The 23,478-nt window shown below is 31.9% G+C and overlaps 1 protein-coding gene across 1 annotated transcript in view; it reads left to right on the top strand.

Moving 5' to 3' along the window:
* Positions 1–3,665: 3,665 nt before the first annotated feature.
* Positions 3,666–23,478, top strand: part of Ncc69 (sodium chloride cotransporter 69) — a gene marked incomplete at its 5' end in the record, with an annotated part of 40,277 nt that continues 20,464 nt past the window's right edge. Inside the window, 6 exons of the mRNA XM_088225092.1 lie at positions 3,666–3,822; positions 11,969–12,064; positions 17,666–17,841; positions 19,358–19,550; positions 20,090–20,229; positions 21,146–21,340. Coding sequence (XP_088081218.1) covers positions 3,666–3,822; positions 11,969–12,064; positions 17,666–17,841; positions 19,358–19,550; positions 20,090–20,229; positions 21,146–21,340 — 957 coding nt within the window. The remainder of the gene's footprint in view (positions 3,823–11,968; positions 12,065–17,665; positions 17,842–19,357; positions 19,551–20,089; positions 20,230–21,145; positions 21,341–23,478) is intronic.

A 23,478-nucleotide genomic window follows, 5' to 3' on the forward strand; every position in this document is an offset into this window, starting at 1 on the left:
AAAATTAAAGATTTTATACCGAGAAAAGAAAAAAAATATGATGTACGAAGCCTATGTCAAAAGTAAATTGAGTTACATGATCGCCTTCTGAGGAGCTGGTAACAAGACAGAAATAACAAGAATACAAAGACAACAAAATAAAATTCTTAAACTAACATACAACCTACCCTACCTGACCTCTACGACTGAACTGTACAAAAAAACACACCAGTTTGACATAAACTACATGACTAAAATTGAGACCTTAAAAATTGTGCACAAAATAACACTGGGAAACATACAAGACGACGACACAATATTAGTCAAAAATGCTGACATACACAAATATAAGACCAGACAACAACAACACTATCATATTGAAAAAGCAAAGACAAACACAGGACAGTCAAAAATACCACATAATTATATATAACCTACCTTACTACTTGAAAACTTTTACTGGAGACAAATTTAAAATCAATCTGAAATGGCACATGATGACTGAACTAACTAAACTAGACGAGACATAAAGTGACTTGACAATATTAAATTTTTAATGTAACCCTAACGGGTTTTTTTAAATTGTAAATAAATAAAAAAAAAAATAGGAATATGTTTTATAGAAATATCTTAAACAATGCTTGTTTTCATCTAATGTCAATCCATTTTTTTAATGGCGTTTTAAAATGGTGAACTTTATTTTTCCTACGTTTTAACAACATTTGATTGTGGAATTCAAAAGATAACATTACCGTTTCGTGTAAAATTCAATATTTGTTTATAACAATTAAACATACTTGAAATGTAGTATCTTTGTTATACCAAGTGAACATTAAGTCTCAAGAGTACAAGTATTAGCGCAACATTCCCGCTAATTGGGTGATTGATACCTGCATTAATGTATTTATTGTGAGGTCACTGTGTTGATCCCCTGATGAGTGACTCACGCGGAGGATAGCTTATTGATGACTCTACCTCTGCATGATATTCAGAGCACAATCATTGTCCTGATCTTGGTCTTGATCGTCATCAGTCATTAGGTACTCCTCCGCACCGTGAACTGCCCTATGTGAGAACACACGTACGGTTGACCTTTGACGCAATGGGTAATCATTTGTAATCATCTGCATGATGTCGTGAGATTTTCAAATTCTTTGTCGATTTCGTAATGCGCTTTGGCCTCATTCTCCCTTAATTAAAACATTAACATTCCCTCTCATATCATCATCATACCCCATGTACACCTGATGGCGTATAAAGCACTTAATTGTATATCGACCATTCGTTATATGAAAGAAAGGTGATCAGCTTTAAGCTTCGAGTGCCAGTCCAGGAACACTAAAATATTACAGCAGAAAATCTCCTTCTAAACAATTATTTTATTTATTCATACAAATACATACCAGGGGCGAACCGTGTATAGAAGCGATTATACGCAGCTTGCCATTATACAGAGTGTTTTTTAAACCCTGTCGCATCCGACACTACGATGATCAGTATGGGCAAAAAGACATATTGGCATATTAAAAAAAAAATTTAGAACGAAGAAAATTTGTAAAAATAAAATATTAAAAAGAACAAATGGTTGCTTACTTCTGCATGTGAGAAGCGAGCAGAAGTTAGCAACCATTTGTTTTTTTAAATATTTTATTTTTTTAAATTTTATTTGTTCTAAAAAATTATTTCAATGTGCCAAAATGTCTTCTTGCTCATACTGATCATCGTGGTTTTGGATGTGACAGGGTTTAAATAACACCCTGTATTTGACTAACCATAATTATGTTTTACTGTAACTTATTTTACAGAAAAATAAATAAATAATTACCAGTAATTTTAAATCATTTCCACCGTTCGTATTTTTATCCTAATATAAATATTGATATAAATAAAACGCGCCCAGCGCCTGCGATGAGCCAAGAAACTAGCCGATTATTGCAGCTTATTTTTTCATACAAATAAGTATACTATGCATATTTTGAATGTCTTAACCCCGGTGCGGGTTTTTTTCTCGTAGTTTAAACTTGCAGATTACACAAATTATTTGAAAATTCTCGATTTGGAAAACAGTATTTCAAACATTATTTCTTAAGGGCTATTTTTCTTTGAGATGGTATTTTTGACGTAAGACCATAATTACTTTCATGCGTCATATTGCAGAACATATGGCGCTCGACGCGGCCGTTTTTAGCTCTATTATTTTTTCTATGACAATTCGGCCAGTTGGCATTTCAATTTAATACCTAATATCGACTGAGTTCATAGTGCTATTTTTTATTTATTTTTTAATGAGTTATGTATTAAAGTAATGAATAATATTGTACATCTATATTACGAAGTTACGTCGTTTGCGTTGATTTCATGGATGAGAGTTTTTGTATCACACAGAATGACAGAAAAATGACAATTTATAGTATATGTTACTTTCATTATATTATGTACCTTCTATGTAGGTACAAATATATGATATTTTCTTGTAGCTTACCTGTAAATAAAATCACCATTCGCTACTGATACATACATATATTTAGTGCAGGATATTTTTCTTATAGATCAAACTTATTCAGCCTTTTTAAAGATGGTGAATGGTAATTAAGATAATTCTAAACGAAAATATGAAACTAATTATTCATAGATGGCGCTTTTATCATTTTTTATTGAAAAAAATTTTAACGTTTATTTTAAATGGAAATTTGACAAAACTTGGTTTGCGAAAACTTTACAATATATTTAGTGTAACAAATACCATAACAATATAATTTAGTTCCTTTTTTACAAAATGGTGTACAGAACAAAAAATACATATCTTATATGGCCACTTAAAACAGCCAATGACAGTTCATAAGCCCTGTAAATGCATAGACTTCCATATTCCCTTTTCAAACTACTTGACTAAAATTGAGTCCTTAAAAATTGTGCACAAAATAACACTGGGAAACATACAAGACGACGACATAATATTAGTCAAAAATGCTGACATACACAAATATAACACCAGACAACGACAACACTATCATATTGAAAAAGCAAAGACAAACACAGGACAGTCAAAAATACTACATAATGGACTTAAACACTACAACGACCTACCTTACTACTTGAAAACTTTTACTGGAGACAAATTTAAAATTAATCTGAAAAAGCACATGATGACTGAACTAACTAGACTAGACGAGACATAAAATGACTAGACAATATTAAATTTCTAATGTAACCCTAACGGGTTTTTTAAAATTGTAAATAAATAAAAAAAAATAAAAAAATATTTTCCCTCTCTCTTACAACAAATTAAAATCTGAATAACTCCCTAGGGAGGAAATCCATCCTGTCTACAAACATTTGGATAAACTCAAAACATTGTTTTTTAAGTTTAGTCTAATTTTTAATAATTTTTTTTAAAAAGCACGTCGAAAAGTAGTAACTGTATTTGAGTTATATAAAACTTATATCTTTATCAGTAAATTACATTAGAAAATAATTGTTTTTATCAAATTAACTAATTAATTAACTTTTTAATTGCGCGATTTTTAATGAACGCCGCAGGCGTATAAAAATTGCAAAATTATCATATTTCCTTCCTTTTTATCAGACTACAATCTTTATAATTGTTTAGGTTTTTGTTCTTCTTCTAAAATAAATTAATGATTGTGATGGTTTTGCAACTTGAGTCATTATTCTGTTTCTTTCAGCCAGGACCTGCCAACGGTCTCCAGGACAAGGGTTTAGCAGCCGAAGGAGCCCTGAAGTTCGGATGGATTCAGGGAGTGCTGGTGCGATGTCTCCTCAACATTTGGGGTGTGATGCTCTTCCTCCGCCTCTCTTGGGTCGTGGGACAAGCTGGTATTGGTAAGTCACGGCTCCTGAACCGACAGCGACAATTTTATAATATTTTTTTCTCATTATTGATATATTTTGTCTGTCTTAATATAAATATAGGTTAAGTATTCAAAAGGTTATAAATTAATTTGTGTAAAATTTCTTAATATTTTTCTTTATTTACAATTTTTTTCTCATGTATCTCTATAATAATGTATAAACTTATATGTATGTATATGTATGCGTGTATGTTTTCATATGTAAATTTTTAAAATATTTTTCTATGTACCATTTACCTATGTTGGTACATTTCCTTATTTTTACTTATTATTGTATCTTTTAGCTTTATGTTATCTTTAATTTTAACTAAATTTACATACTCATGTTTCACTGCTGCACTTAAATGTAATTTCTAAAATATGTAAAAGCCCATAGGGCGTGTAAATTAATAAATAAATAAATTATTCACGTCATGAAAATTTTACTAATATCCATTTAATTTTGCTACCTAATATTACCATTCTATCAATTATTAATTACTATGTTTTGATATAAAATATACGCATATTTGCGCATATGTAATTTTTTTAAATCATGGTATCCAGAAAATGTAATCACTGTATCTTATTTTATTACTGTTTAATTTATTAAGTCAGTGTCCTATGCATCCTCGGGTGCGGACAGGGGTGTGATGATGATGATGTTATATATTTATTTTATTTTCCTCATCAAAACAAAACACCTTATAGAATTTATGCAATGGTTTCAATATGTCTGTAGAAATATATTTATAAAATGTGTCTCAATTACATTATGAGGATAACTTTTATTATACCATAATAATATTTATGCTAAGTACTTGTTTTACTGCATCAGTGTTATTATTATATATTGTGATTAATTAATCATTTCTATTATTCATTATGGAAAATGTATTTATTTATTTATTTGTACTTAAAAAAAAAATTGTGTAACTATTTTTTTTATTCTGTTTTAATTTCATGTAGGATTTTTTATTATTATTTATTTTTTAAAACTTTTTTTTGTAATAAATAATAATGCTTTCCCCATTTGCTTACCATTATTAAGGTCCAAAGTTCGATTCCTGGCAGAATGAACGTGTTTTTTTTTATTAAATGTGGTTTTTCAGTACACTCTCCTGGGACTAGCACCTGAGACGTAAGACTGGACCACCTTGCCTTCGCGTAATATACCATCAAATTACGCTGCATTATGAATATTTTCTCTTGATTAAAAAAAACACACATTTAGCGTGTTAGAATTTTTAATAACCCTTTGTTAATTACAATACTGAAGTTCGTCAAAATGTTTTTAGCTAGTAAGCATACTATAATTATTTATATGAAAATTTATTGTTACGCACACATAAAGCTGAGGTTATCAAATTTTTTAATGGACTGCATTCTGACTGAGAGGAAAAAAATTTTTTTTTGAGGAGGGAAGTCTAGGCATTTACCGGGCTTATGAGCTGTTATCGCTGGTTTAGTCGCCACTGTACACACTGTATAACATTCGCTTATGTTTAAACATCCACATTTCTTAAATTATCCCCTCCGTTGACTAAAGTAAAGTAAAATAATAAATTAGAAGACCCACTGATGTAACATAATGAGATGGTCCTTTTATCTATAATGTATGTATGTAATTTTTGTTTATTTCTGTACTTTTATAATGACTTTTTTTCATCAGTGTACACGGCGCAAATGCCGTGATCAAAATATTTAAAAAATATATATATTTTATTAGCGTACACGACACAAATGCCTTAATCAAAATAATATATTTTTAAATATATTTTAATTTAATTTATTTTATTCGTGTACACGGCACAAACGCCTTTTATAAAAATGTTCAAAATGATGTTAATATATTGTAGTTCATTATATTACTGTGTGTACTTAACATACTTCTTCTCTGGTCTCAATCCTGGGATTGGCTGGCAGCAATTACTTTCATTCTTCTCCTCCATTCCTCCCTGTCTTGTGCGGCTCTTTTAAAGTCAGCATATGATGAGCAGCGCACGTCCTCTAATAGGTCCTCCAGGGGCTCAATCACAAATGACTATCGACATGCTAAAAAACGTGCTAAGTATTTGAGCGATCACAACGAACAATTATGAACACGCTGAAGTTATCGCGGTCGCGTTGCAAAACGCCAAACGCCTTCAACATTTTTTTAGTTTAATAGCTTTCTCAATTTGATTCAAAACAAATAAATAGCATGATAAATTGTGAACAAAAAAATAAAACTAAATTATCTTACTTACAGTTTAGGAATATTCTCCATATTTACACCGGTTAAATTCAAATATGTGATTGATTATGCGTTGCGAAACGTAAATATTTTGAATTTTGACATTTAATATTAGGTGTTGCCAAGCATCAAGTTGAAGTATGACAATATTAAAAAAATACAATAATCCCGATCGATAACTTTCACGGATGTTTCATTGTGACCGCGCATACGATAAACAACCACGGTGAAAAATTGTTATCACGCCGCTAATTATCACGTCGATAGTCATTTGTGATTGTGCTGCAGGTACTCTCGGCGTGGGCGTCCCCTAGAATTTGTCCCCTCGGTCATGCCCTCCAATATGACATGCGGGAGGCCTTCTTGGCGTATTACATGGCCGATCCATCTCGCTCGCCTTTCGGACAAGGTCCTGAGCAGGTGCCTTCCACCTTCGATTCTTTGGAGAACCTCCTCATTTGTAATGTGGTCTCTCCAGGAAATTCCTAGTAGTCTTCTATAGGACCACATCTCAAAAGCCTCTAGTCTCCGTTTATCTCTTTCGGATAGGCACCATGTCTCGCAGCCATACATCAAGATACTCCGTACATAGGTCTTGATTAGGAGTATTTTTAGTTTTAGGTCTATATTATTTGATCCTATTATTTTGGACCTTTTATTAAATGCAAGTCTAGCTTGATGTATACGGCTGTCGACCTCGCTCTTAGACCGACCGTCCCACGTTATTTTGCTCCCGAGGTAGAGAAACTCCTTGGTGTTCTTTAGTGGTATTCCCGACATCACTACTCTCATCTGGAGTTGCATTCGGCCTACAGTCAGTAGCTTTGTTTTGTCTTTATTTATTTTCATACTGTAGTTATTTTGAAGAATGTTTTCCATAGTTGTTAGGTAAATAAAAATAAAGATAAAGTTGTAAATGAGCTAAAATCATAAATCCTTAATTTGTTAGTATTGTTTCAATGCCTTGATATTGAACCCCCTAGGTATAATACAAACCGTTTTGTGCTAAGACCTCAGGGTTCACAACAATAAAAAATGATAATAATAAAAAAATTAACTTAAAACACAAAAATTAAGTGACAATCAATAATATATCAATCTCGAACACAATTGTTTTTAGACCATGTATCTTTACCACGCTCGACAAAATAAAAATCCACCAAAAGCAGCATGAAATCTCAAGTAATATCGAGTCCACCAAAAAAGCAACTTCAACTAAAAGAAGAAGAGAGAAAAGACACGAACCAGCTTAAGATTAATATCAAAATATAAAAAAAACCGAATAACAGGATTAGATGGATGTTTCGAATTCTACAAAGAGCTTATAATAGATAAATGGATTCAATGCGTATCATGCCTTAAATAGTAAAATAATTTGTGTACTTGGCATCGAGATATAATTTGTAGAGATGACACTCCATACAAATCCGAGCTAAAAAGTCGTCCCCAAAGGAAAGGAACTTACCAGCGGAGGGAGCGAGTTTCGTCACATCATATCACGTCGACTTTAGCAAGCAAAACACGACAACTTTATATTTTGCATGGCAGTATGCTTTTTATTGTTTTCTACATGTATACAAAAATGTTGTTTATTTTTTAAATTATTACTTACTATGTTTGTACTTACCTGTATATTTTTTGTAAATGCCCCTTGGGCGTATTGTTAAATTAAATAAATGAATTACTTACCGATGAACATTGCTTTTCCAGATCGATTTGTGCAGTATCTTAGCGTACATATAGGCATTTTAGTAATTGCGAGGAGATAAAAGTTCAAGGGTAGCCGGGGACTGCTCGCAACAGACTAAAGTCCGTTCTATCAAACATATGCCAACTAGCCGCAGGTTGAGGGACCATATTTTGAACGCCATTGCTTTCTCTAGTTATATACCTTATGCGTATACTCGCCGAAACATCGTGCATACTCTTACAACATGGTTCTGCAAGAGTACGCAAGATTATTGATTATGAATTTATTTATTTTTTTCTTCCTTTTATTGATCGATCGGATATTTATGGATCGGGTTGTGGTCCCGTGGCTAGTGTCTCGGACTCACGGCTGAAGGGCCGTGGTTCGAATTCCACTCTACCCCAACTTGATTCTCATTTTCTAATAGTGAGTTATTTACAACTCGTTGAAAATGGCCCTCAAAATTAGATATTTGGGTAAATTATAAGAACGCAAATATTAAAAAAAAAAAAAAAACATAATAAGGTTTTTTCATACCAACATTTTTGGATTAACGTTGACTATACTAAAAGTAAAAAAAATAAATTAAATGTGATTTTTATTACTAGATATATGTAGACACAAAACCAAAAAGTGCACACTTTTAGAACACACTATACTGGATGTTCTTCTTCGTTCTTTCATGGCCTTTTCACATCTCAACTCGGGTGTTCTGGCCATACCCTGAATGTTGATTTAGCTGTAAAAGAACTATTTTTATTTCGACATTAAGATGATTTATTCGGCATGCGTGGCCATAACCACCCAAGATCATGCACCAATTTGGAATTCAACCTGAATGCACTTTCATTATTCCAAATTTGGTTTGTTTCTTCGACCTGCCATAGTTTGGATTGCATAACGTAGTCTATATTTCGGCGCATAAATGTTTTACTCCGAATTTGCACAACATAATTTAGTATTGACCTATTTCATGATATTTATGATACTTAAATCATCCACAATAATATCGGTATTATTAATTACGAAATTAGAACCACTTAAAATTAAATTCAAATAATGATCATCATTATTATTATTATTTATGGTTTCACATTTACATATTTATTACAGCAATTTGCGATTAGTTATATTATATACAATGAACTCAACGAGTAGTAAAACCATACATATTTTTTGTTTTTTGCTGGTGACACATCTAAACTGCCTACCTAGGGATAGCTCTCCCCTTTTAGTAAGTTTGAATAGTTTTCCTATTTTCATAATTAAAATACAAAAGGGGATTATATTAAGGTGATTCTAAATGAAAATATGAAACTAATTATTCATTGATGGCGCTTTTATAATTTTTTATTGAAAAATGTCATTTTTACGTTAATTTTTAATGGAAATTTTACAAAACTTGGTTTGCGGACACTTTATACTATATTTATTGTAACAAATATCATTAAAATATAATTTAAGTCCTTTTCAAAAAATGGTGTACAAAACAAGAAAATATTTAAAATATTTTTTACTTATTTTGTACACCATTTTGTAAAAAAGACTGAAATTGTATTTTTATGGTATTTGTTACAATAAAAAAAAATATAAAAACGACATCTATGAATAATTAGTTTCAAATTTTTGTTTAGAATCACCTTAATAGGTAATGTAAAATAAAACAATGAAATCGTTACAAATTTGAATAAAATTGTATGGTAATAAATTAGGCAAAGTTTCATTCATATCAAAATTCAGACTTAAGAAATTCAGACTAGTTCAATCATGATTAAACCTACTGGTCCAAGAAAAAATATATAAATTGAAAAATATTTATTTATTTAACGCTTTAAATGCATATACACTATACACATCATCATCAGCTTAAGCTCGGCAGCCTTGGGTGGGCCTTGGCCGAAACTAGGAGTCTCCTCCACTCTTGCCGGTCTGCTGCCCTTCCTCTCCAGTTCCTCTCTTCCGACATTGTCGTATCTGCGCTGATGCAGACCATTCATCGTATTTTGGGCCTTCCTGGTCTTCGTCGTCCTTGTGGCACAGAGAGTTATGCGTTTTATGGGGTTTTTGTCATATATTCTAATTATATGGCCCATACATAATATACATATAAGGGCGGGCATATTGCCTTAAGGCAACTTCTTCCTACCTACCCAAACCGTTCAGTTTGAGGAAATAAGAAGTACATCGACATATTCTAGGTTAGAATCTTATAATTTTATACAAAATTTGAAACTAAAATAAGCTAAAAATCTGCACTATACTGTGAAGAGAGGAAATTATAAGACATAAATATTTTCAGGCCGGAGAAATAATTAAGTCAAATGAATCTCACCCGCGCCGCGCCCACATCAATGGCTTCACAAAAATCAACAGATAGAAGAATTGAAAAAATATGGAAAAATATGGTGTGTTATGTGGCCACTTAAGCCTGCCGACGACAGATCAAAACACCTTCAAATGCCTAGACTTCCATATTCTCTTCTCCAAAATGTTTTCCACCTTTATTATAAAATTCCAATTTATTATATTTGGTATAATTTGTATTACTTCCAATTTATACAAACAATATCGCATATTTTAACCCTCTTTCAAGAATGTTAAGACTATATATTTTTTTTTTTAAACCAACTTAACTTTTAAACACAGTTCTATATTTTATTACTTTATATTTTTTTTTTTTTTTTTAATTTATGTTGTTAATACACTCATCTTTTTATTTTTATACCAAATTTACTTTTTAACACTGTTCTATCTTTTGTTGCTTTATATTGTATTTTTTTAATTTAATGTTGTTTATATACTTATATTTTGAAAAACTTTCATGTATGTAAAAGCCTTATGGGCGTGAAAAAATAATAAAATAAAATAAAATAAAATAACAAAATAGAAAAAAAGTTGATTTTGACATTTATTATGTTAGAGTAAATGATTACATAAAAAATATTGCTGTGTTTCTAAAATCAAATGTCTAATCGTTATTTTTGAGTATGTAAATTAATTTTCGTTCCTTTTATTACTTCTTATATCTTCTTATTTTCTCTTTTCTTTTCTTTAACTCTTGTGTGGCTGTGATGTCACACTAGTCGACATAGGACACAAGATTTGATATATCTCTCTTATTTTTTTAAATGATGAATTCGTATTTTTTGTAATCTTCAAATGGACGTTTTCACACCCGATTTGGAAAGTAAAATTTTTATCACTATGCTATATGTAAATACAAAAAATATTTAACCTTGCTACGCGAAACATGAATGTCCGCTAATTCAGCAACACATCTATACAGATACCTTATACAAGACAAAGCACGAAGATAGAAGTCATAACTAGGAAGACTGAGACGCTGTTCTGCGGTGGGTGTCATCTAAAACAGATTTAGTCTTCAGTCGGTTAATGACAATGATGGGGGACGCACGCGCGTAACATGAGCGGCGTATTAGTGATTTTCTATTTATTTTGCTATAACAGGGTTAAATTATATGTTTATTCCCATAAATTATGGAAAAGGAGTTATTAAACAGTAGTCTCCATGTTTTCCATTTTATTCAAATGTCTGAACTTTAGAATATTCCGTCTTTTACTAGTGGTAACACGATGTTACATCACCGCGCGCAAAGGGATTATTTACCACAGTCTTTTAAGAGTTAAAACCGATATGTCTTGTCTTTAACACAATTTTTATTATTGCTCAAATGGATTTTCCTCTGTGGGAGGGATTTGAGTGGGAAACTCCTTGATAATTTTCCGAATGTTTTATCTGACTGTTTACCACATTAATGTAGCAAATATTTGTTTTTTTCAATTATTATTGTTGTGTTTCTGGCCTTATATAATATTAGTGAGGATATACTCATGTGTCTGTGTCAACTAATTGCTCGTCCCAACTCAACACAGCACTTTTAGTCCCACGGAGTTGAAATTTATGTCTCAAATAATGTGCAACAAACTGCCTTTAAGTAAATAAATAAATAAATTAAATTACACACTTATTTTATATAATTTATGAAAGATTCTGGAGTTGTATAATTGAGGATATATATGAAGAATGATGCCAATGTGTACGTACAAATTGTATCCTTGTTGAACTTCAAAATATACATATTTTTTTAATTTATAAAAATACTTCCCTAGGGGGTAAGACCAAGTCCTTGTCAACAAAAATTTGGACCGACTAAAAATATAATACCTTAACATGTCAAATGCATTTTTTAGGTCAGGCTATCGTCCTCATCCTAACCACTACAGTGGTAACCACAATAACAGCACTCTCCATGTCGGCGATCAGTACAAATGGCGTCATCAAAGGAGGTAAATACATTTTTTATTCATTTTTTAATTTCCTTATTATAACATATAGGTAGATATAAAAAAAATATTAAATTATAGTCCTTAAAATGTAACATGATTAGAATGACAGTTGTCAGAAAAAGTGACGACATAACTTTGTAGTAACGTCAAAGGAGTTATTTTTATTGACACACGAAAAATCGTTTGTATCTGGCGTGTTAATTTTTTTTTTTAATTCAATGCTTGAAACATACATAATATATAAAATCAGCTTTAAAACTGAAATAAACCTAATTATGAAGAACGTTCTTACAAGGTTACATCATTTTGCAAAAACGTTAGAGATGGGACAAATTGATCAATGTAAATTGTTCGAATAAAAAAATAATTCATTTGATGTTGTTCATGAAAAAAATATAAACGTCTCGTCTATATAATAGGCTTGTTTTTGCGTTTTTTATATCAATTTTCGGAAACTGAGTTTCATGATTGCATGAAATAACTGATAAAATCGATTTGATCAGTGATCAGTAATTTCCCATCACTAATGAAATTAGTTTGACAGCTGTCATTTTATCAAGCTATATTTTAAGGGCTATAATATAAAGTTCTTTGGCTGTCTAAATAGGGTAAGTAACTCTGTTCTGCGATAGTAAAAAATATCGTCGTTGTTTATGCAAAAGGCACTAACCCAATAAAAAACATATTGAGAAATCGCAACTTGAAAGTTTAGAGGCCAAGGAAAAAGCAGATGTTTGTGTTCCGGGGGTTTTTCTACATAACATAATTTATTCATGAATTTTCAATAAGTTCCATTTGTAACTTTTCTTCCGACACTTTATGAAATATGTAGAATGATGTAATAACTGATATTTACATGCAGGGTGTTCTTTAAACCCTGTCACATTAGAAACCACGATGATCAGTATGGGCAAGAAGACATATTGGCATATTTTAAAAATTATTTAGAACGAAGAAAGTTTGTAAAAATGGAATATTAAAAAGAAGAAATGGTTGCTTACTTCTGCAGGGGAGAAGCGAGGGGGGCGCGGCCGCGTGGATAACGGTGTGTCAGACTCCCCCCTCCTCGTTTCTCTCCTGCAGAAGTTAGCAACCATTTGTTTTTTTTAGTATTTTATTTTTTAAAATCTTATTCGTTCTAAACATTTATTTTAATATGCCAATATGTCTTCTTGCTCATACTGACCATCGTGGTTTCGGATGTGACAGGGTTTAAATAACATCCTGTATAAGTTATTAATTTTAAAATACTTGGTACACTTGGACCAATTAGCGATTTCACCCTCTAATGGGCATCTCCAGACTGGTGAAAGGATAATGTATATAAAACTTAATATTATCTTAAGTGTAGGTACATTTAAAAATAAGTTGAAAAAGATACAATACGCAATATTTCAATTCAATGGAACAGAGTAGGACAAACCATTGAAACATGTGTTGGCGGTGTACTTTAAGTATTTACCAAGTATTTTTTAATTAATAACTTATATTTGCATATAAGTTATTACATCATTACAATGGAGTTCCATCAAGAATTGTCAATTAATAATTGAAATAAAATAAAAATATATAGAAGGTTTTTTATGAGGCAAGGTGGCTAAATAATATTAAATGTCAAAATATTTACGTTTCGCGACGTATAATCCTGCCGCGCATACATATATTTGAATTTCACCGGTGTAAATATGGAAAATATTCCAAAACTGATATTTTTATTTATTCATTTATTAATTAAAACGCTATTAATTGCATGTAGCCGGCGGTTGTCAGGCCAAATGTCAAGAAAAGCAGTCGCCATAGTAATTGTAATTTAATTTTAATTTTTTGTATTAGATACTCCTTACTATTTTGCAAATGCAATATATTATTTTTTATAGTAAACGCCGATTTTTCCCCAGTGAACTGTATTTATTTACGAGGAAAATAAAGATTATACGTCGCGAAACGTAAATATTTTGACATGTTATATTAGGTGTTCACTGATGTTCCATTTTGATCGCGAATACGATAAACAACCATGGCGATAAATTGTTATCACGTCGCTTATTAGCACGTCGATAGTTATTTGTGATTAAGCTACTGCTTTCTATTAATTAACTTGTACCTTGTATATAGTCATCATTTCGGAATGTGCTAAACAAACCGTAAAGTAATGCATGCTACAATTGTCAAATAAATAAATGCTTACAGTCAATACTTTATTTCGATGCAAAATGCTGAGTTCTGAGTGAAGGTTTTTGTTCGATGTGCAAAAAACAATGTAACAATGGCGTCAAATTATTTCGCGACTGGTGGTCATGTCCGTATTTCCGGCATTTTCGCTTTCTAATTATAATTCCAGCCATCCGTGTATCCTTTTTATATTTTATTGTTATTTTATATTTTTAATAAACGGACATAGTCCATTTATAAAGGTTAACCACATACATATTAAATAAAGCCGAAATTAGACAAATACAATAGAAAAACACTGTGGTATGATTAAATTGATATTACGACTTTACATGAAATAATAAAACCAATGTTTGATACCCCTGATCTACTGAAATTGATTTCATTGTATGTAGGTACCACCTAGGTTAAGCAGAACATCTACAATATTTTATTGTCAAAATTGTCGAACGGTAGCTCAATCTAACTCACCTATTGTTAGATTACAGAATACCGGGAATGAATATGCATCATATTTTGATATATTTAATTTGTCTCTGCCTAACTTAAAAAATAAAGTGACCAACATATTTTTATCAAAAAGAGCAAATCATCTTCAGGAGATTGGGTTGGAATAGTTATAATTTGATTGATTAATGTATTTTGTTATTGTATAATTTTTTTAAAATGTATATGTATTTCAAGTAATTTAAAATGTGTACAGTACGAGTATATTAATATTTCATACTCGATTTTTTTATATTTTTATTTTTAAGCGCTCTTTATACCACATATATGTAAATGGCAGAAATGCCGTATTTAAATAAATAAATATATAAATAAATAATAAATAAATAAATAAATAAATAAATAAATTAATTAATTAATTTTTAAATAAATAAATAAATAAATAATTTAATTAATTAATATTTAAATAAATAAATGAGTAATAAATTAATAAATAAATTAATAAATAAATAAATTAATTAATTAATATTTAAATAAATAAATAAATTAATTAATATTTAAATAAATAAATAAATAAGTTATAAATTAATAAATAAATTAATAAACAAATAAATAAATAGAGATGATGCTTTATAGAATGATACTTTGAAATGATGTTCCCAAAAATGAGCGTTGTCTCGTGGACATTGCCGTCAAAAACGTAGTAGTAGAGTAAAAAAACTAACAGCATAGAATGATAATATACCAGGGCCCCGATTACAATTGGAAGTTAACATTTATCTTCAATTTTATCTACAAAGAAAAATGAAGTTTTCTGTATAAAAAGCAGAATACGCATACAAGTTTTTCTTCTAAACATGTTCAATTATAGGTTACCGACGAAAATACTTTAAATGTTTATGCAAATATACTCATTTTCGTCCATAAATATCGGTTTTTCTTTATAGACAGCCGAAGATAACTCTTTTAACTTCCCATAGTAATCGGGGCCCAGATAGAGCGTAAAACCAAGTTTGTATACATCGTATTGTGTCCAAAAGTCCCCCCTCTACCCAAAATTCCGCCTGCACGCATGCATAAAGTGGCCGCGTAATGTTGCCAGACCGTGAACAATATACGCAAACATGAGATAATTTTGTGTTATGTACTGTAATATTTTACAACAAAAAATACTTTACTGACTGGACTGTAAAAAAACAGCTACTTCTATTAGGAAAACGTGAAAAAATCATTACATTATCATTTAATAATGAAGTAAATTAATACCGTTTAATATTGCACTAAGGCTTATTAATAGAAAACCGGGTATAAAATTCAACTACCCTGGCAATACTAACAAAATGTCCAAGTAATTTTATTTAACAATCTGACAGATGGTAAAATAATCGAATTCTTGAATGATATTACTTGAGAATTTGTTTCTTACGCACGGAATGTGATCCCGCTGTATTCCCTTTTAATCCCAGCAGTATTTTGACACTTGCAAACGACACAACACGGCATAGTTGAATTTAAATCAGCAGTTCCATACTAAGCGACGTCGACAGAGTATAATGATACTATAAATTTATTTCTGAATCAATCTTATACAGTAATAATTATACAGCAGTGGCGAGCCGTGATTTATTTTATAGGTAATCTACAAAAAATGTTCATTAATTTGTACCTACATATAAGTCCATAATATGTAATATGTTCTGTGAAAATCAACTCAAACAACAATTATGATTAACGACGCTATATACAGGGTGTTCTTTAAACCCTGTCACATCCGAATCCACGATGATCAGTATGGGCAAGAAGACATATTAGCATATTTAAAAAAATATTTAGAACACAGAATTTTTTTAAAAATAAAATCTTTAAAAACACAAATGGTTGCCTTCTTCTGCAGTAGAGAAGTGAGGGGAGCGCGGCGCAGTATCAGACTCCCCCCTTCCCCCTCCTCGATTCACCTCTGCAGAAGTCAGCAACCATTTGCTTTTTTGTTTTTGTTTTTTTTTTTTAAATGTTCGTTATTAAAATTATTTTAATGTTCCAGTATAACTTCTAGCTCATACTGATCATCGTGGTTTCGGATGTAATAAGGTTTAATGAACATCATGTATGTAGCTTTATTCTATACTATTTTGATACAATATTTGTGCAAAAGTTTATTAAAAAATACCACAATGTCAGTCAGCAGATATTTCCACTATGATTTAAATGTTAACACTGAGCACTGGCCGATTCCTTTTAAAATCAACAATGCCAAAAACAGGCACTGTAAACGCCACATGTCCTATGTGATAGATAATATATCAACGGTATATTTTTAAAGAAAAATAGTAGTTCGGAAATATTGTTCGAAATACTAGTTTACAAATAGAGATTCTTCAAGTAATATTTGAAATCTGCAAGCTTTATAGATTTTTAAAGGAAGATGTAAACTGTGGTGGTGATTTATAATAAATAAAAAATATTATATTTATTTTCACATAATCATGGTTACTATAAAACATTATTATCGAAAGTCAAATACGATGATAAGCTGTGCATAATTGCTTATTTAGACGATTCGCCCCTGAAATACAGAGATAAAAAAATTACATCATTGACTATAGGTCAGTCGATATATCCTTATATCTGTGGCTTGAATCTATAAGGGCCAATGTCGTAAATCGTAATATTACATAATAATGACAAATTTTAACATTTCGTGGCGTTATAATGAACTTTTTGACATCTTTGATTACAAATATTAATCAAATAAAAACATTACAAAACATAAATATGGGTATAAAATAGTTCAATATACAAGTTGTTAACTGCCATTGACCCTCAACAAAATAGTAGCGAGAAAAATATTGAATCAGACATTGGCCCCTTTAGATCCAAGCCACAGATATCTATGTAAAAGTCTTATGGGCGTTAGTAAATAAACACATTTATTAATAATAAAATAAATCATTATTATTGTTTTCAAAATGTAATGTTTCATAGGTGGAACATACTACATGATATCGCGTTCTCTGGGCCCCGAGTTTGGAGGGTCCATTGGCCTCATCTTCTCCATGGCTAATGCAGTGGCGTGCGCCATGTACGTTGTGGGCTTCTGTGAATCCATGGGAGATCTTCTCAGATCCTTCGGTGCGTCCATCATCGATGGGGGTGTTCAGGTAAATGTTTGTAAAAACAAAAGTCATCATTAAGTTACGGTGATTTCATTAGCCTCTCGCTTCATACAAGAATTACTTCTACCCATTCTAGATTACGCTGATGTTTCCGTGACTGATTTAAGCTGTGAGCAACTCGATAAATTTGAAAGACTTCAGAATACATGCGTTAGGTATATTTTTGGTTAAAGTAAATATGACCACATTTCTGATTATCGTGGCAACTAAAATGGCTCAAAATTACAGCGGAAAGGCAACACTCCCTCTCACTTATGTTCACTGTACTTCATAATCCTAACGCTCCTATATACCTCTGTGGAAAATTTAAACGGTTATCAATTCATGGTTTACCTCTTCGTTGTAATTCTCAAAGCACTCTCTTAATACCCATCCACTTCTTCTCTAACTCATATTGTGTTCATGCGGCTCGACTGTGGAATCATCTCCCATCCACATCAAAGATGTTAGTACACTATCTCTATTTAAATCACATCTGAAGAAACATCTCCTATCTCTTCCTTAATCTATTCTTTTCCTCTTTATTCCTTTTTTCCATTGTATATACAAATACAGTTATTTATATTTTTGTACATCTTCAGCTTTTTATTTTATTTTCTATTGAATATGTGTTTTTGATCTTTTTCCTGTAAATGTTATTTTTTCAATTTTTATACTTCTTCATGGACCAGGTGGATTTATCAACAATATTTTGAGCTTGTCCAAATTTTTGTAGACAAGAACTGGATTCAACTCCCTGGAAGATTTTCAGGCGTTGCCTAGCATGTAGGTGAAGTAATTCAATTAGATGAATCTCATCCGCATAAATAAAGGTTTCAGCTCTTTAACTTCACGAACATTAACAGATGAAAGAATTGAAGGAATATAGATGTTCAAATATGGGCAGAATGGTGAATGTTACACAGTGTGTAAAGTGGCCACCTCAATCAGCCAATGACAGGTCATAAGCCCTGTAGATGCCTAGACTTCTATATTACCTTCTCTAAAATGTTCTTCGTCTCGGTTTGAATTGCAATGTAAAAAAAATTCTACCTGTATGGATATTGTTTATCTCTGAAATATGTAATTTTTTAACTAGAAATAAACAAAATCAAACATGAATATTTTCCACTCTCGGGTAAAAACGCTGAAAAAGAATATTAAGTGGAGATAGTCCGTCTTAGAGTGTAGTGGTGGCTCATTTGCCTTCAACGCCTGAGCTCCCATGATCGATTTCTGGCAATATCTGCAAAAAATTTTTGTTTTAAAGGTGGATTTATGTTTCTCTGTCCCTGGACCGGCTCCCTAGGTACTATTCTGAACCGCTCTCGCGGCCGTAGAAAACACTTTATCTCGTGTATTTACGAGAGCGTTTGGAATACCAGCCATTAAGCATATGACCAATCACTTAACCTCCACGTAACAGATGATCGAAATACGCTGCATTTAATCTTCTTAAAAATTAATTAATATGAACCACAATGTTGTTCTTTTTAAATTAAATTTGTTTGATATTTTCCAGGATGTGAGAATAATTGGCTCCATCACAATAGTCATTCTAACTGTTGTGGTGGTTGTTGGAATGGAGTGGGAAGCCAAGGCCCAGCAAGGTCTGCTGGTCATCTTACTTGTGGCCATCTTCGACTTCATGATCGGCACAGTCATAGGACCCAAGTCTGACCTTGAATTGGCCAAAGGTTTCATTGGCTTTAACAGTAAGTTTTATACCCTTCTATTCAATACTTAGCTATAGCGTTATACTGTCACTCCTTACTACCGCAAACCACTACCTGATGGCTCTCATTACCCGGGAGTTTTCATCAATTCAAAATCACTAATCTAGCATGCATAGTCATAAAAACCGGACGCCTTATTAATTCGGAATCACTCGGGCTCTCGTTATTGATTACCGCTGTTCAATTTCGTCACGCCACTAAATCATCCCTGAGTAGCGCCTGCTAACGTCACTCAACATTCTCGTCGTCATTGTAGTGTCTCGGCTACGCCATAAATGTCTTATAAAATAATTTGGTTTGTTTCGGTTATAACTGGGGCGGATACCACTTTGAATGGATTCCGAAACATCCTGAACGAATAACGCGTCGGATATTTACAAATATACGTCCAAGACTGTTTCCATGAGATGATAGTCTCCTTTCACCAGGAACAGTTCTGTGCTTCTTTTTGTAAAAAAACTGTGTTTTAAATAAAATCTTTGTTTCCTTTATATGATTTTATAAACATTTAATTTTAGTGACACTGGTCCAGCAGAACTTCGGTCCCGACTATAAAGTTCATGATGGAGTCGATCATGACTTCTTCTCTGTGTTTGCCATCTTCTTCCCTGCTGCCACGGGTATCCTTGCAGGTGCCAATATCTCTGGAGATTTAAGGGTAAGAACGTCCAATTTAACAATAATTATTTTACCCTTAGAGTGTTGCACTGTTTATGCTTTTATCATTCGAGTTAAGTACTGCATAAGTTAAGTCTGATAAACGGTTACTAATGTTATTTTTTCATATTAAGGAACATAAATTGTATACCAGCATATAAAACTCTTTGAGTCAGTAACATGCATACATAACACAACAATCTTACTCTTCAAGCCAGTCCTCACGTATGCCTTGAAAACCTGGGTGATGACAAAGTACATTGAAGGATCCATTGCAGCATTAAGAAAAGGATCCTCTGAATAGTCTATGGCCCTTCAAGAGATCATTATGGTTGGCCTCGTCAATACAATAAGAAGTTATATGCTATCTATGGAGAGCCCAATGTGGTCCAGTTCCATCAAGGTAGAATGCTTGAGATGAGCTGGTCACGTAATCAAAATGGACAACGATAACTCCATAATACGTCTTACACTCACTGCGCCACAGGCAGACCAGAAAGGCCTATAATGTGAAGGAAGAACTGATACATCCCCAATAAATATAACAAACTGAAAAACAATGGCTGCAGACAGACGAGAATCGAGGAGACTTCTGGATTCAGCCATGCCCCCCCAGGGCTGTCGAGCTTTTGATAATGATGAACATGCATAATAAATCTTCATTCCGAAATAGTTTAATGAATAATATATTGTTTTTTTTTATTTCTTGCCTCACTAGGCGCATCAGTACCGATGTAATTTCACTATTTTTATTAACCAGTATCAGTATGTTAGTACTAAAGTACATGAAAAATCATGTCTTCTGCTAACTGGTCGAGTAGGCTAGCAATCTGTTTCTTGATCCTTGGACTTTTAGTTGGTAGAATTTTACTTCTAAATAGTGTTAACATTTGGAGACTTATAGCTGTTTTTTACAGGATCCGCAAGGCTCCATCCCCAAGGGCACATTATTAGCCATCTTCGTAACAACTTTGTCTTACATCATAATGGCCATTATGTCTGGTTGGACTGTTGCGCGGGAAGCTACCGGTGACTTAGTGGACCTGGCTAATGGAACATTCCTTGACTGCGCCAACAAGACCTGTCACTATGGACTACATCACAGTTTTCAAGTAAGTTGTATCATCTGGATAAATATTTTCTGTGGTGTTCCTCAGGGAACAATACTAAGCCACACATATTTTTTTAAATACATTTATATCTTAATGTTTAATTATCCAAGAGTTCGATTTTGATTTAATTTACTCAGAAGTTTGTGTGGAAGAATTAAAATAATTTAGGAATTTGCACTTGGTTTGATTTGATTGACTTCATATTTTAAATATACTTTTGGCCTACTACTCGGTTAAAGTGTACAATCTACGTCCATTATCCATAAGGACAATTAGTAAGTAATCACAGTATAAAATTGCTATTAATAAGTGGATAGTGGAGGTGGGTTGCACACGGATCGATGAGTGGACCAAGCCAAATAGGTAAAATGTGTGTACTGTTTATGAAATTTGTTTTATTGGTCTATATAAATTGGTTATGTTTTTTTATGGTTATTTCAGTTTAAATTGTTTATTATGTTAATGATAATTAGGTTAATTAGATTAATTATGTTTTTTTATATTTAAATTTATTTCAACAAAGAGGGAAAACATTTTTGAGAAGGGAATATGGAAGTCTAGGCATTTACATGGCTTATGACCTGTCATTGGCTGGTTTAAGTGGCCACTTTACGTTTTTTATTATTATTATTATTATGTTAACTTTGTTAAATAACTAATTTAAGGCATGTTTCACATTTTGTAAAATGTTACTCTCGGCACGGGACACCCCAGTGAGGGAACATCATTCTGTTTAAAAAAAGAATACAAACAATGTTACAGTATAAAGTATATTAATACACATAAACATGCCCTGACCCCTTAAAAAATGATAACACTTAACTCATGCCCAAACGCTCGGTCATGTCCAACACGTATTTAATCGTTTTTCGACCTCCAGCCAGGTTTGACGTTTAGATTGGAAACTAAAACGTCCGCTTGTTTCATGAAAGAGTATAAAAACTTTTCGAATAAACATTGTAAAAAGGATTGTGTAACTTTTCATTGGTAAATATTTGTTCATGAGTGATGAACAAAGCTTCAAACAATAAACATTAAAATGTAAATATTATTTTTTGTAAACGTCAAACCACAGCTAGCGGCACGATTGCGAAGCTTTTCTTAGTTTCAGGGGTGCACTGATAGAAATACGTTTTTAAAATATAATAAAAATGAGTTAATATTATTTTTGCATTTCCTATAATCCAGTGAAAGAAATAGATTAGTCGAAATTATAAAGAATTTATGAAAAGAATCTGATTGGGATCCACCAAAAACTAATGTTGATTGGTTTTTATGTATCAAAAATGAGTATCCTCCAACTTTTGGTAGCATATGCATGATCGTTGAACGCAGCCTGGTTCAAAAAAATAATCTTATAACTAAGTATGGGTTTGTTTTTGTGTCACTACTTTTAGAAATATTTTACTCCATGTATTAATATGTCAATGCAGATATTTTTATTATATTTAAAACTTAGAGGATAAACTAAGTTAGATTTGTAACGTTATAAAACATGTTTAAAGAATTACTATTTGTGTACTTTCAGAAATCTCAGTATACATATAATATTGTAATAGTGTGACGTGTGAGTGTGACTCATTGAAAAATAATGAAAAAGTATGTTATCAGTGAAAGAAACAAGAATTGTCAAGATAACAATAAATTTCAAGTACACGGCGCAATATTTACTCTATGCGCTTTCATTCATGTAATTCTGCGATACAGTTCCAAAAATAAACCATTATCTGCCACTCTGTTTACCGTGACTATTTTATAATTATATTTGTATGAATAAATATGTATCTGGGGTATGCTACCGTAGATTGTGATCATTGTACTAATATTAATATTTGCATAATCATTCTACACATGCGACTATTCCTTTTGCAAACGCGTGACAATAGGATTTGCGTAAACTCACAGTTTCGTATTTGTACCTTAAAGAATAAATCACAGGAGTCACATTGAACAAAATGTTCAGGATACAAGATTTTGTGATTGTGTGATTTCCAAAACATCATAAGTTCTTAACCAAATGAGATAATTTCAACCTATAAAGAATGTTCAATGTAAAATAATGTTTTTTATAGTAATAGTAAACATTCAAATTGGGGTTCGAACTGCCAGTAGGGTCGCAGTGAGTCTCATCTTACTGG

The sequence above is a fragment of the Micrasema longulum genome, unplaced genomic scaffold, assembly GCF_059751315.1.
Source record: "Micrasema longulum isolate JH-2025_06_02 unplaced genomic scaffold, ASM5975131v1 h1tg000330l, whole genome shotgun sequence".
Lineage (NCBI taxonomy): Eukaryota > Metazoa > Arthropoda > Insecta > Trichoptera > Brachycentridae > Micrasema > Micrasema longulum.